The sequence below is a fragment of the Musa acuminata genome, chromosome BXJ3-7 (assembly GCF_036884655.1).
Source record: "Musa acuminata AAA Group cultivar baxijiao chromosome BXJ3-7, Cavendish_Baxijiao_AAA, whole genome shotgun sequence".
Classification (NCBI taxonomy): domain Eukaryota; kingdom Viridiplantae; phylum Streptophyta; class Magnoliopsida; order Zingiberales; family Musaceae; genus Musa; species Musa acuminata.
The window spans coordinates 40,091,067-40,108,684 of record NC_088355.1 but is presented as its reverse complement, the minus strand read 5'-3'; the positions used below and the strand labels follow the sequence as shown (position 1 = coordinate 40,108,684).

The following is a 17,618-nucleotide window of genomic DNA, read 5'->3' as shown; positions in this document are numbered from 1 at the left end:
AACTTGGAGAGCTAAGAACTTGAGGGCTCAAAGTGCACTAAACCTCCCTTACCTCGGAGAAGTCCTTTATAGCTCTGAATGACTCTTCGCCTATTAGAAATATTTTTACCTTTTCTATCTTCTCTCTCGTAGACTTCTCACTCGAGAGACTTCTACCCAAAGGCTCTTATCTCATCTAGAATGTTGACTCATGCCTCAAAGGTTTACTAGCAAATCGAGTCATATCTCATGGGCTAAACATATCTCATAATTGTTGTCGAGTCATATCTCATAGTCAAGTCAACTGCCTAGATGAAGATTAACCGATGCATCGTTATTGGGCTAAGAATCGAATATCGCTCGATGTGCCCTTCATGGGCTAAACATCCAAGGCTACTTAGTGCATCATTTTCGAATTAAGCATCGAAGTGTTAGGACCCTTTTTCTAAGCTTTTGAATAATGTTTGTTGAGTCTGTTTAGTCCAATTGTTTATTGAGTCGGTTTGGTTCAGTTAGAGTCAAGTAGAGGTTTATTTAATATTTATTTATTATTAGAGTTCAAGTCCTGATGGACTCTGGGTGGAACTCTATAAATAGGGATGTAATTGCTTCTTTTCAATAATCTATGAAAAATACTATTGTCTTTGGACAAACCCTAGGAGGCCGATCCCCTCGAAGAGATCAAGGAGGGCCGATCCCCTCGAAGCGATCATTATCATCCTCATTTCTCCCCTTTCTTCGACGATAAGACTTTAGGGTATTATCATTTGGTATCAGAGCCTACGATAAGACTTTAGAGTCTTATCATTTGGTATCAGAGCCTACGATAAGACTTTAGGGTCTTATCATTTGGTATCAGAGCCTACGATAAGACTTTAGAGTCTTATCATTTGGTATCAGAGCCTACGATAAGACTTTAGGATCTTATCATTTGGTATCAGAGCGGCGATCCTTGGCATTCTTGCTGTAGTGTTGCCGTAGCTATCAAAAAAAAAAAAAATTATGTGAGGAAGGGTGAAGCCGACAGCCACGAACGTTGATCCTCTCAACCGAGAAGGAACATCTGCGTCTTGGTCAACGACCACCGTTGCCTCATCTCCACCACCGTCGCTATTGCCCCGCCAGCAGTCGTCACCACCGCTGCTGCCCCTTGCTGCAGTTATCTTCATCTTCGTTAAAAAAAAAAAAAAAAAGGAAAAGAAAAGAAAAGAAAAGAAAAGAAAGAAGAAGAAGAAGAAGCCGCAGCCACCACTGCTTCCCCCGCCGGACCCCTGCTTCCGGCCAGCCCAGCCGCCGCCGCTGCTTCCCGGCCGAGGGATCACCACTGCCGCCGCTGTCGCCCAGCCAGCAGCCACCGCCACCGCCGCCGCCGCTGCCCCCACCCGGCCATCGACCTCTCCTCCTCGCTTCCCCATCTCACTCGAGCGAGAAGGACTGCCGGCGCCGATCCCAGCCAGCGGACCACCCCATCGCCGCTTCTACCGTCGGCGATGCCGCCCTAGTCTGCCATCGTGCCGCCCCCCCCCCCTTGGGTCGCAGCCGCAGCCGCCGGTTGTCGCAGCCCCTCCTTGCAGCGGTTGCAGAAACAGAGTTCCTCTGTTGCCGAAGCCCCTCGTCGATCGCAGCCGCGCCTCCTCCAGCGCTCCTCTTCCCCTCGAGCGCCGTCGTCGCCCAGCCGACCCACCACCGCTGCCAGCCATCGTGCGACGACCGCCGCACGCCTCCCAGCAGCCGATCCTCCTTGCTCTGCATCTGTAGTGCCAGAAACAGGGCAACTCACCGGTTGCCCTTGTTCCCAACCGTGACACCGCCGACTCCTCCTTCTCCGCCGCTGTCGCTGCTTCTCGGCCGCACGATCGCAGCCGCAGCCGCCGGTTGCCGCAGCCCTCGTTGCAACGGTTGCAGAAACAGAGTTTCCTCTGTTGCTTCAGCCCCCGTCGATCCGGCCGCGACCCTCGCTGCCTCCTTCTCCACCGCCAACGCTGCGCTCCGGCCAGCGACCACCGCTGCTTCCAGCCACCGCAGCCTTCTCCTCAACCGATCGCGATCCTTCCGGCCAACTCCTTCGGTGGTGCGACAAAAACAGAACCACCACGCAGCAACAAAAACAGTGGCGCCCTCTGCTGCCGTAGCCGTCAATTGTAACCACCATCGTCGCTCCCGGCCAACGACCAACAGCAGCAAGTACGCTGCCTTTCCTCTTCTCAACCTCGGCCGCATCAACGCCGCCTCCCCCTTGCTTAGCATATTCTGCCACAACCACAGGTTGCTATCACCGCAGCCTCAACCCCGTTGCTCGGCGATCGCCCCTTGGGTCGCAGCAACTACAGCCACATCAACGCAATCGCCTTCCAACCCCGGCGCTCTCACCTCACGCAGCGATAAAAATAAGGCAGCTACTCTTCCTCCAACGCAGCGACCGCAGCACTGTCCTTGGCGTCCACCTCCTCGGCAACTTCGCATCGACAGTATTTATGCCCTTACCGACACAAAAAATAAGAGTTGAGATTACAGATTTGCAGTCTTACGAAATGGCCACCGATAACTCAGTGAAAGCACAAATGAAAGCATTGTAAATTAGAATTGAGAACCGATTATAAGAAGTACTTAATGATTTCAAAAAGGATTTACTGGGGAGCCTTAGTAAATTTCAACAAGGTGGGAGCTCAAGTTCTACATTGCATAGATCTGGAAATACTAGAAAAGGGCCCCAAGATTATGACACAATCTACTCAGACATGAAGGTGGATGGACAGCTCTAAAAAATTTGTCAGACTTCTACAACGTTGGAATATCAAAGTAGGTTTGAAAGATTATCAAATCAATTTAGAGATTGGTCAGAACGACAACTTCTGGATACATTTATTGAAGGTCTTATTCCAGAGATTCGGTATGAAGTTAAGGCTCGTCAACCCCGCACTATGATAGCTGCGAGCTCATTTGCACATCTGCATGAGAAAAAAATCAACAGGAAAAATCATGGAAACAGAAGTGACAACAACCAGATGATTAGTAAACCACTGGCCCCATCTATTCCCAACCAAAGCCTTGACACCCGAAGACTAACCCAAGAAGAACTCAATGAAAGATTAGCAAAGAGTTTGTATTATGATGAAAAATAGAGTATGGAGCATCGATGTAAACAAGGGCAACTTCTGATGATTGAACCAATTGGAGAGGAACCGAAAGCTAAGAATATGGACTTCGATCATGAAGGTATAAATTCTAATGCACAGGTTGGACCTACCATACATACAATGCATGCATTAGTCGACTACTCTAACCCGCAAACTATGGAAGTTGGTGAAACTCTAGAACATCAGCCTGTTATAGTTTTGATTGATACTGGTAGCACTAACAATTCTATGGACAGTGAGACTGTTGACCGATTGGCCCATCACATTGAAGACTATGACATATTCAAAGTAAAGATCATTGACGGATGGATTTTCACTTGTGATAGCAAAGGTTCAAAGATAAAATTGATTATACAGGGACAGAAGTTTCATGTAACGATTACTACACTAAAAAATCAACCTGTTGCTTACACTCTCAAAAAGTGGAGACCATACTTACTTGATCAACGGGTTGTGATGCGTTGCAGATAGTCTATGGCTAAAGTGTTGAAGAGAAGCTCCCTGAGATTGATGCTGCTCAGCCTTGAGGACAAGGCTGATTTGAAGAGGGAGGAACTGTTAGGACCCTTTTTCTAAGCTTTTGAATAATGTTTGTTGAGTCTGTTTAGTCCAATTGTTTATTGAGTCGGTTTGGTTCAGTTAGAGTCAAGTAGATGTTTATTTAATATTTATTTATTATTAGAGTTCAAGTCCTGATGGACTCTGGGTGAAATTCTATAAATAGGGATGTAATTGCTTCTTTTCAATAATCTATAAAAAATACTATTGTCTTTGGACAAACCCTAGGAGGCCGATCCCCTCGAAGTGATCAAGGAGGGCCGATCCCCTCGAAGAGATCAAGGAGGGCCGATCCCCTCGAAGCGATCAAGGAGGGTCGATCCCCTCGAAGAGATCAAGGAGGGCCGATCCCCTCGAAGCGATCATTATCATCCTCATTTCTCCCCTTTCTTCGACGATAAAACTTTAGGGTCTTATCATTTGGTATCAGAGCCTACGATAAGACTTTAGAGTCTTATCACGAAGATTGCCCGATGCATTCTTCTCGAGCTATCCATCTAAGGCCTTCCATTATTCCCTTTTTGGGCTAAGCATCGAAGGCCGCTTGATTTATTTATTTTGGACTAAATATGAAAGGTTGTTCGATGTATTCTTATTGGGCTAAGCATCAAAGACCATCTTATATGCTTTCATTGGGTTACGCATCGATGGATGTTTGATGCACCCTTCTAAAATCAAACATCGAAAATAGTTTGATACATTTTTCTTGGGCTAAGTATCAAAGATAATCTAATGCACATTCATCGAGCTAAATATCGAGGGTTGCCTAATACACTCTTATTGGGCTAAGCATCCGAGGCCAATAATCCCTATGACGGACCAAACTTGACCACCTCCATAAAGATACTAGTGGCTGACGTATCGAGTCAATAAAATTACCATGATTCGAGACCCCGTAATCAATATTGATCTTGGTGCAAGTTGACCTTGCATCAAACACCCGATGGCATATCAAACAAATCAGATGGCTCCTAGCACAAGTTGGTCAGGCATTTTAGGTTAACCACCGACATCTTTCACTATTAGCACAAGTTGACGGAATCGAAACCGTGGATTTTAGAACATAGGAACTTGAGTCTTATAAAGTCTGGTCTCTAGTGGCGCATTAACAAATGGGATTGTCATGAGGTGGACGAAACATGACTCCACATTCTTGAGGGGAGGGGATGAAACATGATTTCATCGCATGTTCATCGTAATATGGTGATGGCATTCTTAACTCTCTGATGCATATGTCATAGACAGACATTTTTCGACTACGTTTCAGAAGAGTAATGTTCCCATTACAACAATTTACCAAGAAGCTTCGATTGAAAGAATGAGAACTCCAATCCACCGTGTTGAAAGCAGCTGTTCCCCATCTCGCTTCTCTTTTAGAAGAACAGATTGACAAAGCGAGCAAAGTATCAAACAAACGCGTTAGATTTCCATCATCCATGCCATAGTCACTGGAGCTTTTTTTTTTTTGACGGAAACCAACTTTGTGACGATGAGTTCATACCAAATAAAGGACCTAAAAGTCAACAAAACAAAAAGAGGGTAGTTTCCTTCCAACTCCACAGCCTCCGTCCTGACTTGGAGGCCACTCTCGGTTGTCCGTCAGACACCATTGACTCCGGCGACTAAATGTCACCCGAGGAAATTTCCAGGAAGCTTCCCCGGGATGATGCCGTGCTGGCCACGTTTCTCGAACTTATGCCGACAGCAAATAGACTTCGATTTGCACGACTCACTCGGTCGTTTCGAAATTGTTATGCTTGTTATGTCGACGATGTCGTTGTTGTATTTTGCTCCAATGTTTCTATCTACCGACGCAACCACAGAGGGAACTATGCAATGAGAAGAACTCAACTTCAAAATGACCGAGATTGATGCCATAAATATGACTTGAGATTGATTTCCAATGCTGTCGTATTTGAAAACCATATAATCGTGGTCAACTCAACTTGATATGATAAAATATGACTTGATTTAGATTGTTTCCAAATGCTATCACATTTGAAAACCATATACTTTAGTTGGCCACTATTCTACATCTCACTCCTTCAATGGTAAGCTCCTTTTCAGTCAAAATTAATTTATATAAATCACTTCGATTAGACATAAAATCAAAATGAAAATAACCTTAATTACTCGTAAATTAAAGTGTCAACTACAGTGGCTAAGTAATAAAATAAAAAATATGAGAATTCTACTCTTTTAAGGAGTTGGAGAGTCATAATATCTTTATGATGTATTAATAATAATTAAATTATTTATTGAGTTTTAATTAGATATCATATGTCGAATGTATCCTTACGATCAAGTATGATACTTTTCGATTTATGATCGAAAAAATAGAAGATAAGAACAATTATTGAAGAAGTTTTAGCTTGAATACAGTAATATGTTCCTCTTCTATTTATACAGATTATGAGAAAGGATTTTCCTCATTTTTTCAATCTTATCTTCTATCATATTATTCATATTGTTAATACGGTAGATGAGATAGTTGGGAAGGTAAAATCTATCCAACTACCACGATGAGATTTTTTCATTGTTTGATTTCCATAGACCCATTCACACCTTGACTTTTTTTTTTTCGTTTTATGTTTTAATTATTATTATTTGTTCTTAGAAGCTATGAGGTGTAATTTAATAGTTTTCATGTCATTTTTTAAAATTTATCCATTACAAAAAGAAAAGATTTATTTATGATGCACATAAAAGGAGTAGTCGTCATGGTATCGATCGATTATGTAATGGTTATCCACCCAATGACGTGCCTCTAAATAAGAATAATATTTTATTTTCCCTCGCATCACGTGTTACAAAAGTTTAGAATGTACTATTGGAATTGATCCAAAGCTGATGAACGATGAAGAGGATCGAGTCACAAACACGGCTTTGAGCAGACATTTGACTTTTGACTGGATCAACACAAACGATAATAATAATAATAATTATTATTATTATTATTTATTATTATTATTATTGTACCGGAGGATATCTTCAACAACATCTTATAATATATTCAAGATCGATATAAATAAACAATCAGTCGATCACTACCTACCACGTTAACGCTAGAAGGTTCATGATAGGAAAAATGCTCAAACAACCTAACACCGTCAAAACAGTTTGGGTTAGTTATCGAGTTGTTTTTACTGTGAAATATTCGTGAAAATATTTCTAAGAACATAGGGGTAGCTCGGGTCAGTTATGAACTATCATTCTTGTAAGATATTTATAGAAATATTTTTAGAAGTTAGGGATAGCTTGAGTCGGTTACGAACTACATCCCTACAAAATCTTTATGAAATATTTCTTCTCCTCATGTTATCGATGACTCTACGCATACAGATCAAAGGTCATCCCGTGTTTACGAACACATTAGAGTTTTTTTCTTTTGAGAAAGGATAATTAAAATTAAATTGAAAAGGTGAATAGAAAAATAAAAAAAATTGATTGGCGTTGTAATGTTGGTGACGGCGTGGCGCTCTTATATAACAGGGACGACGACGTGGGAAGCGATGAACAGCAGGCCCTTCCCTGATAAAGCCTTTGCACTTCGCTTGTGATGGAGAGAGGAAAGGTCCGGAGGCAATTGGTTCCCGATGGCTGTCATGGATATGTATCCACCGTGGTGGGCTCCTCCGGTGAGGCCGATGCTCTCACCGACGGCTCGTGGATGCAAGCCTTTGGGTTGGCCTTCCTCTCTATCAATTCCCTCACAGCCCTCTATCGCTCCAGGGACGACCCTTGGAACGCAGCTTTCATTCTCGCCTCCTATCTCGTTCTGTTGGCACTCTTCCTCTGCCTCCGTCTCTTCGACAGCCCCCACCCGGACTCCCTTAAGAGGAGGGGAGCGCTTAAGATGGCCGTGTGGACCCTCTCCACCATTCTCGTCGCCATGTTCTCCTATCGCGTCGCCGCCATCATGCCCTTCCCGGTCGCCATCCTAGTGTGGTGCATGTCCGGGCTCACCATCTCCGGCAGCTTCTACGCTTTCTTCGTCCACCAGAGCCAGGATGACGACTCTTGTGGCGCTCCATCGAAGCCCTGCAAGGTGTGTGATTCGTCGGTCAGGTGGGGGTTGGATTTCGAGAGTGGCACGCCGATCCGCGCGCGCGACATGGATATGCCTGCCAAGTTGTCGTGCTCCACGTACGTACGGCCGGTCACGTAAGAAGACTGAACCCACGCTCCCTGAATAAGTGTCGGTGTGGAGATCTCGTCGTCTGGGTCCGCTCATACGTACGTACATCTGATCGATCTGCGGGAGGCTACGCCGTCACGCCTGACATTTTTCCAGTGCAGTGCATCCAACCATATGGCATCATCCTTCCGATCGACGCTGAGAACACACTTCCGGCCTCAAGCAACAACCACATTCGAATCTTCTTCACTAATAAAACACATGTACCAGTCTTCTTTCAGCAAGAAACCATCATCATCCTCTTGCGATCGTAATTCTTCTCTCTACTCACTGTCCTGTGATATATACGAGGCGCAACATTTGAGTTTGCTACTGCCATGTTCTCCCGGCACACATCCGATCGATGCATGGCTCCTATTTCACAAGGCCATTTTGGATGAGCAGAGGAGAATAACGGACGATTAAGACTTGTGCCTGGCTTCAATACCAGGCAAGTGAAAAGCTTCATAGGGGTCTCCGACAACGAACTCATTACCGAAATGACCATGAAAGTTCCTATAAAACATTTAATGCTTCAATCAAAGCTTACCTGCTTGATCAAGACACAGAAACTTTTTCTATATGGCCGACGAAACATCGCGAATCCATGGCACAATCAGATAAACCATAGAGCATCCTAATCCATGTCACGACCAAATCGAGTGGCCAAGCATCTCAATCCTATGATAAGGCTGGATTAGATAACTATACGATGAAATATAAAATGAAAAATAGATCATAAGAAGCTCGACACCCTCCACGTATCAAAATGCAAGACAACTGAAGAAAATTGAACAAACAAACACTTCAAGTTACATCACCGCCAACTCGAGGCCTTATCAGCTGTGTGTCAACAAAGTAAAGCACGTTATTGGTACTATGATGCTAACTCGATATGCCTGACTGAACCAAAGCATCAGATACTCAAAATCGAAGATGTGAAAAAAAGAAAAAAGAAAAAAAAAAAAGAGTACTACTCAATCGCATAATCATTATTATAGCCATTGCGTATCTGATGATGAATTAAAGAAACTAGACCAGCAGAAACGAAAAACAAAGTAGCTGGGGCCATTCTGCGCCAGACCAGTAGATAATCCTGCCTTTGTCATATGATACACTGCTCCAAGCATGGGTGTGACCCTAAAATGTGGCTTATTCTCACCTCTTTGTTTTTTTTAAAGATATGTTTGACAACAGAACTTGCGAGGACACCAAAAACTAGAGAAACATGCATCACAAACTAAGTATAGAATATAGTGTACATGTGATGGGGTACATCAGCCAATAAAAATGGCCAAAATCAGAAACAAAACATGCAAAACATCAATCAATCAACAGATCAAGACGGTAGAGGTGAATCTGCCACAGCTCACCCTAACAAGCACACCCACCTCTTTGCTCTGTTTGTGAAGCAGGTTCTGGGATGGCCTGGAAATATCTGCAGACAAAAAAGTAAGATGTGTGAAACAGTACTCTGGATTCCAAGAATCAGGTTAAAAAAATGAGATTACAAAGAATCAAAAGCATGACAACATTCTGTAGGATATCATCCTTTGAAAAAATAACACCTTCAAGCTTCATTTTTCTAACCATAGATACTTCTCTCTAAATACAAAACAAGGAGCATCAGAAAATGATCAAACTAGAAGATGATAATTTTTGGAAGAAAAAAGTAAAACTAATAGAGCCGTTTGAAGAATTATCAGACTGACCATCTTCTGAAACAAACACTAGACTTGTTTTCTAGACTACATTGGATCCTTGAAATCTAAACCCATATCTTGGCTAGAATAAAGGCGAATGCAGGTTGGCTTAGAAGTCATGATATACAGAACTGGTAAGATGTCAGGATATAAGACATAGGCCACAGGATGTGCAGTGATACAAGTGACCAAACTTCAGGTAACAGACACTGTATTAGAAGGTACCTTGGATAGAGACACATGAAGTAATGGAGCTAATAGAACCTGCACCTGTGTTACCAGATGCTTCCTCTTTCGAGTCCTAATCTGAATCCTAGTTGAACGCCAGCTAAGAATGAAAGGACAATATTTGCATTTCCTTGTATAATCCTCTGGCGAGAAAGTTATTATGAATTTGCTACTTCAAAATCACAACAGGAGCACAGAAATCATCTGTATAATTATTGTTTGATGCCTATTTTTCTTCCTACATCATCATGTATCAAACAACACAATCTTCTAATTTCCCTAGCATTGAAAAGTTTCATTTGTAGTTCATAGATACTTAGGTTTGTTGACAGCCAATCTAGCTTAGAAGCTGAAGTAATCTATGCAAGCCGGAGAAACTTCTCAAAATACAATGATGATAGCACGTTGAAGTATCAATATTTGCAGGCCCCCTGAGAACTTCTCAAATAACAATGATGCTAGTATGTTGATGTATCAATCTTTGCAAGCCTGAAGTTTTCTCAAAAAACAATGACAATATTGTGTAACATATCATACTATCACAGAGTAGGTCCAAAACTGGCGTGAAGGCCCATCCTTAGGTTATCCTTTCTGATATACCAGTTCATCTTAAATTAAACACTGCCTTCGATAATTTTTCACATTACACGCTTTGAACATATTGAAGAATAACATAGCCCCATGTGATAACTATTAATAACTATTAATTGCCATTTATAAAGTACAATGAACATGTTTCATGGCATTGTAGGTATGTATATCTATTATATGGGAATTGTATGTATGTGATGCAAAACCAATTTAGTTTACCTCTTACTGAATAATTTATTTGTTTAGAGGTATTTTGCATATGTCATAGGTTACCACATGGTAGATAAAGAAAGCAAATGTAAAAAAGGAAGAAATTAAAGTCAGTGTTGATTGAAGATCTTAAAGATTCATCTCTAAGAAGATGAAAGTGTATCAGTCAATAATAACATCAAATAAATATCATCAAAAATACAAAATTATTCTTCAAACCAAGTCAAGAATATTATCTTCTTCGAGGAAAAGAATAAATCAAATATTTGATTTGAAATAATTATAATTATTTTTATTTTAATATTTTCATTTTTCTCTCTTATGCTTGAGCATATAATAAGGGCCAGAACATTATAATGCATGATGAGAATATGAATCAATAAAACTCTTTTTCCACATTGTGTGTGAGTGGTGTGAGCCTGTAAGGCTCCAAGTGTTTTTCCGATAGAATGATTTCATTATCCACACGGTGTGATATGTATGGAGGCATGAGACCTTCATTCATCTTGGAAGTTCACTACTTGAGCCCAAGCGAGCTTGGTAATTATTTTTTTATTATCTTGTCATTATTATCAGTCACTTCCTTTTTTTTTTTTAGTCCTCTATTATAAAAAATCAACTATTACTCATCCTACATCAAATTTAGTACAAGACTTTTCATTTAGTCAAGATATTCTATCATCAAAGTCGATTCATACTTCAATTATACAAAGTCGGGACAAGCCCCTAGGCAGCAAGAGTATATGATGCTGAATCAATTTAGTTTATCTCTTCTGGAATAAATTTAATTAGTTTAGAGGTATTTTGTAAATGTCATAAGTTGCCACATGACAATATCTACCCAAAGAGAGAAAAAATAAATAAATATAGAAAAAAGAAGAAATCAAATTCGATCTTTGTTGAAGATTACAATCTCGATTGAAAATCTTAAGGTTCATCTCTACGAAGTCTATCAATCAATAATAACATCAAAAGGTATCAATTATAAGAAGATTATTATTCAAATCAAGTCAATAATATTATTTTCTTTAGTAGAAAGAAGAGATCATAAATTTTATATGATGTAATTATAATTTTTTATCTTTTTCCTTTTCTCTTGTATTTGAGCTTATAAAAAGTACTAGAACATTGTAATGCATGATGAGAATATGAATCAATAAATTACATGCTATTCCCACATTGTGTGTGGCCAGTGTGAAGCCACAAATGTTTTTCTGATGGAATAATTTCATTGTCCAAGTGCAAGACATGCAAAGGTCAGAGACCTTCATATGGAAGTTTGCTCCTTAAGCCAAAGCGATTCCGATAGTTATCTTTTTTTTATTATATTTTCATTATTATTATTCTGTTCCTATATTTCTTGTCCTCTATTATCAGAGAAAAAATCCAATACTCATATGCATCTTTGGCAGTATGTACAATCCTATTGCATATCCATTATGTTTGTACTTTGCAATATGGGAAACTGACTTGATACTTTATGAACATGAAAAGGTTACAGAAGTATTAAAAAAAATACACCAACTGGCAGTAAGTCAAACAAGGCAACCTACAAGAACAACAAGCATAGTGATGAGAAAGAACTATGTAAATTTCAGATTAGCCCAATATACTTACATGTCCTGATCACGATCATGCTGCAGAGCAAGTTGAGCCACCTGAAGAAAAGCAGCATCAACATTGTAATCCTCTTTTGCAGAGGTTTCGAAGTAAGGCATATTGCCTCTGGAAGCACACCATTCTTTGGCTTTTTTCTCTGAAACCTGCATGATATTGAATGAAAACAAAAGGGTAGGAAGAAATATGGAAAAGATAAAGAAAATATCCATGAAGAAGTCAATATAGTATCCTCCACCATACCACTCTACTGTTTCCACCATCCACATCAATTTTGTTTCCGAGTAAAATGAATGGAAATGTTGTTGGATCAGATGGGCTAGCCTGCAGAAATTATATGGTACAGATACAAATAAGAGCACATCTGAACCAACATTAAGAATACAAACTACAAAACTGACATAACTGTTAGGAAGAATGAAAACTTCTACACAACAAAGAAACACGACTATCGAAAGTAAATAATATGAGTGCTCAAGCTAAAGAGTAAAAAAGAGATCGCTCTGGCCATTTATAATTACATCGTGTTGTGATATAAGAAGGTACAAAACAATCTAGAACATGACTAAGATAAATATCAAATTAATAAGGATTCAACTTTTTCAATATTGATATTTTTGGTGACCATGCACTTGATAAGCACCACTTGCTCACTTGATAGGAGGGGAAGCCTAATGGAAGTGTGAATTTTTTCTTTCTTATAAGGCCTTTAAAAGATGAACAAACTCAAACTTTATAGTCCCCGGGGTTCCAAATACGAGAAGACCCAAATTTCAAGTAATTTTATATTTAAAAGTAAGGTTCAAATCTTGATTGTACTGGTCGGTATGGACCAGTATTTACTGATCCAATGAAGGTCAGATGTCCAAACTTATAGCTTAATACCAGTATAACACCATTCATTTTTATTATTTAATGAATGTATCGAATGATATGAACTGGTAAAGATCCGTATATCAACCCACATATAGGTACCATATTGATCTAATAGATCATGATGTCTGGTATTGGTTCAAGTTTTGAAATCCTTGCTAAAAGGGGTGAAAACATGTAAAAGAAAAGGTAAGTCATAGACCTGATTGACACAAAGTCACAAACACTACTCCAAGCAACTCTTTTACAACAGAAAGGTTACTCCATGGATCTTTTACTTCATTGGACTCTAATTTGGAGCTGACTCTGCTTCACATTGTTTTTCTTTTTCAGAATATACCAAATGGTTAACCTATTACATTAAAACATCACGAAATTTGGAGATCAAGGTGTAACACTAATCCTTTTCCAGATGAGGATGTGCTTCAGTCTTAATTAATCTTGTACAACCTCCCATTGTGCTCTCAAACAATAATAAAATAGCTGAAGGAAAATAAGCTAATGAAAGTAGCACTATCCACATTTCAAAGTGGAGATTCAGAAACCAAGTTTGCATTTTTCCCCTCCTTGCATAATTTCATTCCTTGAGGCTGGGACTTCAACAGAACACTGATGATATCAAATTTTCTTAGAAGAAAAAAACACTAAAGCAAGCACGAAGCACAATTTTTTTATAAGGTCTGAGAAATAAGATCCTAAACTTCATCAGAATTTATCTTCTTTTTTTTTTCCACCACAAAACAAACAATTAAGTCGCACATAAATGCACCAACATTGTTTGAATCATATCCTAACATATCACACATAGCTTCCCTATCTTTAAAAATATAGCAATATGTAGAGGCAACAGAGAGATGATACCTTAGACTGTAAACCATTTTCATCTGACAGCATCATTTATCGTCAACTTATGTTCAAAGTGGCATTCTGCCAACCACTGCCGTATAGCGTATCGGACCCATATCAAAGCCTGGCGGTAACGGTGTACCGACACACCATATCCTGGTCCGTACCAGTGTTACGAAGACAAAGAAGGAGAAGAGGAAGGAGGAAATGGTCGAATTAGGCTTTTTATTCTTTATTAACAGACAAGGCTTTCCAAATTTGTTTATGTCCATTTTTTTGGTTATACATGAATCAACTAAGTAGTATATACTTGAGATCATAGTTACCAAAATCACTAACAGTCATAAAAAACACGACTGGGATCAGTAGAACTAGGTTGGGATGATCAGGGAGATTAAGATTGAACAAGAAAAATAACTTAAAATAAGAAAAATAAAAACTGAAAAATAGGAAAAACATAAAATTGTCATATGCTAAAATATCTCATTTACCTTTATATTTCATAAATTATACATCTTTTCTGAAGAAAAAAAATGAAATCAACATATTATGATAAAAATTCTGAAAAAAAAGTTGAAGAATTCATAAATATAACCATGCTTACCAAAAGATTATATTGAACATATAAATGTATTATTGCAGTGAATAGCAATGGTGTATACTTTATAAAAAATACTCAACACATCCTCTTGCAATTTTGAAGAAAATAATTTGTTCTAATGTGAGCCTAATGCTTTTATAATAATGCAGATTAAAAATAGGCGATAAAGAAAAAAACTTAATTTGAAAATACCACACACAAGATTTGGGATTAGGTTTAAATATCATGGCATCCCCCTTCTCTATAAAAGCATCTCTATTTCCTTATGAAATTAAGAAAAACATTCTCAACTCCACATTTCTTTTACTCTCAGTATTTACATGGATAGCAAATTGCAACAATAATGGAAGATAAAAAATATAATGGTGTCTGTAAGATAGCAAATAAAATACAAATGACATCACCTATTATATTTCATGGTCACATGTGTTTCTTATTTATTCTTCTTCTCCTCCTTCCCCCTTTCCTTTTTCGAGTCTATCAAATTTGCCGGAATTGGCCAGCAATTCTGGTTGAGTTTCATCATTTAGCCAATTTTGACTGATTTCTAAACCAAAGGCCCAGAAAATGAGACTAATCACATAAACCTTGGATTGATTCCATAACAGATTGAATCATGATATCAAAATAAGCTAACAATACAAACTATGCTTGAGATGATGTTAACTTCTTCAAATTGATGAATATTGAGGCCATGGCCACAATATTGACGACTATGCAAATCCATGTGTTGAAATCAGTTCCCTTCAACTAATGATGACTCCACCAAGAAATAGCATGCCTCAAGAGTGTCTAATTATACTGAATTTAATTCAAAATTTCTTGAACTTCACAAAAAGCAGCCAAAAGAGTACAGTTTGGGAGTTTTGAGTTACTACGAATGCAAAAAGGATTATTCAATGATCACAGAGAGGATTCAAGGTAGTCCTTCCGAGAGCATTGTCACAAACAAGTTTTAGGTAACTTGCGCAAAAAGGTGAAAAATAGAAGGCCATGTAACTTGATACCTGGTTAAGAAACTCATCATGCCAGTTATCAAGAGTGTCAAACGATCTGCGAACATTGACATCATAGACCAAGACGCAGCAGTCGGCCCCTCTGTAGAAGGCAACTCCAAGACTTTGAAACCTTTCCTGACCTGCAGTATCCCAAATCTACAAAAGAAAATAGCTTACTTTTGCACAAATTTCAAGAAGAAAACCATAGAAAAATAATATAAAGGGTGAATGAAAAAGAACAAGAAGAAAGTAGTGGGTGATTCAAGAGGGAGCTCACCTGCAACGTGACAAGCCTGTCATCTACCAGAATTTCCTTGGTAACAAAATCAGCACCAATGGTAGCTTTGTACTGCTGGGTGAACTTCTTGTGCACATATCTAATGGTGAGGTTTAAGAGACAACATTGTTCCCATACAGCTGATTGAAAAAGTATAGATGCCTAATGCAAAAGATTGCAGTATAACCAACATCTGCTGAGTACAACAGGTCCGATGCCAATAAATTATCACCACAAAACTAAGATTCAGAAAGATCACGAAATTACGAAAGAAAAGAACAATAACAGAGCCTCGACTGGAGAGGGAAAAAAAAAAGCCAATATCAAAAATTAAAAAAAAAAAGATAAAAACGCAAAGATACATCTTATCCATTAGAGATATAGGTTAAAAAAGTTGTCAGAATTTCAAACTCTTAAAAGTCTTAGGCGAATTCACATTGCGCATGCAATCGCATCAAATTAGCAACTACCTTCTGGTCTAGAAGGACAGACAAGGCGCAAGGAGCTATCAAGGATACTGATTCATCAACGACGTCTTGCCCACGCTTCAGATCAAAACAAAAGAAATAAAGAGTTAGAAAACCACAAATAGAAAATCAAATGATCCGACGTAAGATCCGAGGCGCAACGACGGCGAACCCTAGAAGACCAAGGGATCCAAAGCAAGGCAAAACCCGAAGGACAAACGAAGGGACATCAGGATGAAGGGAAGAAGGCGAGGGAACCCTTTACCCGCTGTCGCCGAGGACGATGACCTTAAGCAAGGTTCGCCTCCGGGTGGCCATGGCGGAAGAGTAAACCGGCCCGAAAGCGAGCCGCCCAACACGAACGAACGGAACAGAAAAGGAGAAGCGCCTCTGCGATTGCTACGGCTATTATGGGTGCCCGAAATGAAATAGGGTTCGATCACATTACCAAATCAATAAGGTCGAATATAAAGAGGAGGGGGGTGGTGAGGTCCGCCATTGTACAGCTATTTCTCAAGCGTTGCGTGGGCGAACGTGAGACCACGCTGCGCCGACCCAAAGTAGCATACGAGACAGCTAAGGCTTTTCTTGTTTTTCTTTATTATTTCATAACATAATAAATACGTTACGGGAAGCCACTCTAACGTTCACGTTGCCAACGTTGCGGCGATCAGGACCGTGCACGATGAACGCGACGGCAGATGATCGATTCGGAGTGTTTATTATTATTATTATTATTTTTAATGTTCGTATATGGGAGTGGCTCGGGTCGGTTTTCGGACGGTTGGGATGATGTTGATATTATTAATAGTCCCCACGAGTCAGCCAACCCATCTTCCCCTCCCGATCCGTCGTTTGACTCGCGCCGGTGACGGGAACAGCTCCGGGTCAGGGGCCGTTGCCCAAGATGCACGCGACTCTTAAATTTTGCTTTGCCCCCGACTTAACCATAAAGGACGTCGACAACGATCGGCTTTCGAATTCTAATATGATATTGTGAAAATAGGTCTCGGCGGTATTATCCTCTCTCCAGTTGTTCAACCTCAAGCATGGTTGCAACCTCCAGTAGTGATCCTCTCACCAGTAGTTCAACATCAAACATAACAACAGTACATTTAGAAGAAAACAAGAGAAACCATCTAATGGAGAAAGACTCTCCAACGTCAGCTGATTGGCCTCGGAACAGATGGGTGATCGAAGAGAAAAGAAACACAAAAGCATAAAGCACAAGCGGTTGGAACCCACCCTCAGGCTTCTCGTCCTCGAAAAGCACTTCAAGCGACACGCTGCCAAGGTCCCCAACTACAACCCAAATTTGAATAAGAATCACAAGAACCGGTTCACGGTTTGAAGACC

General features: G+C 39.9%; 2 protein-coding genes across 2 annotated transcripts; one reads left to right on the top strand and one right to left on the bottom strand.

Moving 5' to 3' along the window:
• Window positions 1-7,173: 7,173 nt before the first annotated feature.
• Window positions 7,174-7,991, top strand: LOC135643535 (uncharacterized). Its single transcript, XM_065160595.1, has one exon. It carries the CDS (start codon window positions 7,234-7,236, stop codon window positions 7,840-7,842), a length of 609 nt encoding a protein of 202 aa, XP_065016667.1. The 5' UTR covers window positions 7,174-7,233; the 3' UTR covers window positions 7,843-7,991.
• Window positions 7,992-8,986: 995 nt separating this feature from the next.
• On the bottom strand, window positions 8,987-16,779 carry LOC135643534 (ras-related protein Rab7-like). The gene is made up of 7 exons (XM_065160594.1): window positions 16,528-16,779; window positions 16,314-16,340; window positions 15,796-15,895; window positions 15,528-15,674; window positions 12,444-12,524; window positions 12,201-12,346; window positions 8,987-9,289 (listed from the first exon to the last, which is right to left on the bottom strand). Exons 1-7 carry the CDS (start codon window positions 16,578-16,580, stop codon window positions 9,226-9,228), a joined length of 618 nt encoding a protein of 205 aa, XP_065016666.1. The 5' UTR covers window positions 16,581-16,779; the 3' UTR covers window positions 8,987-9,225.
• Window positions 16,780-17,618: the final 839 nt, after the last annotated feature.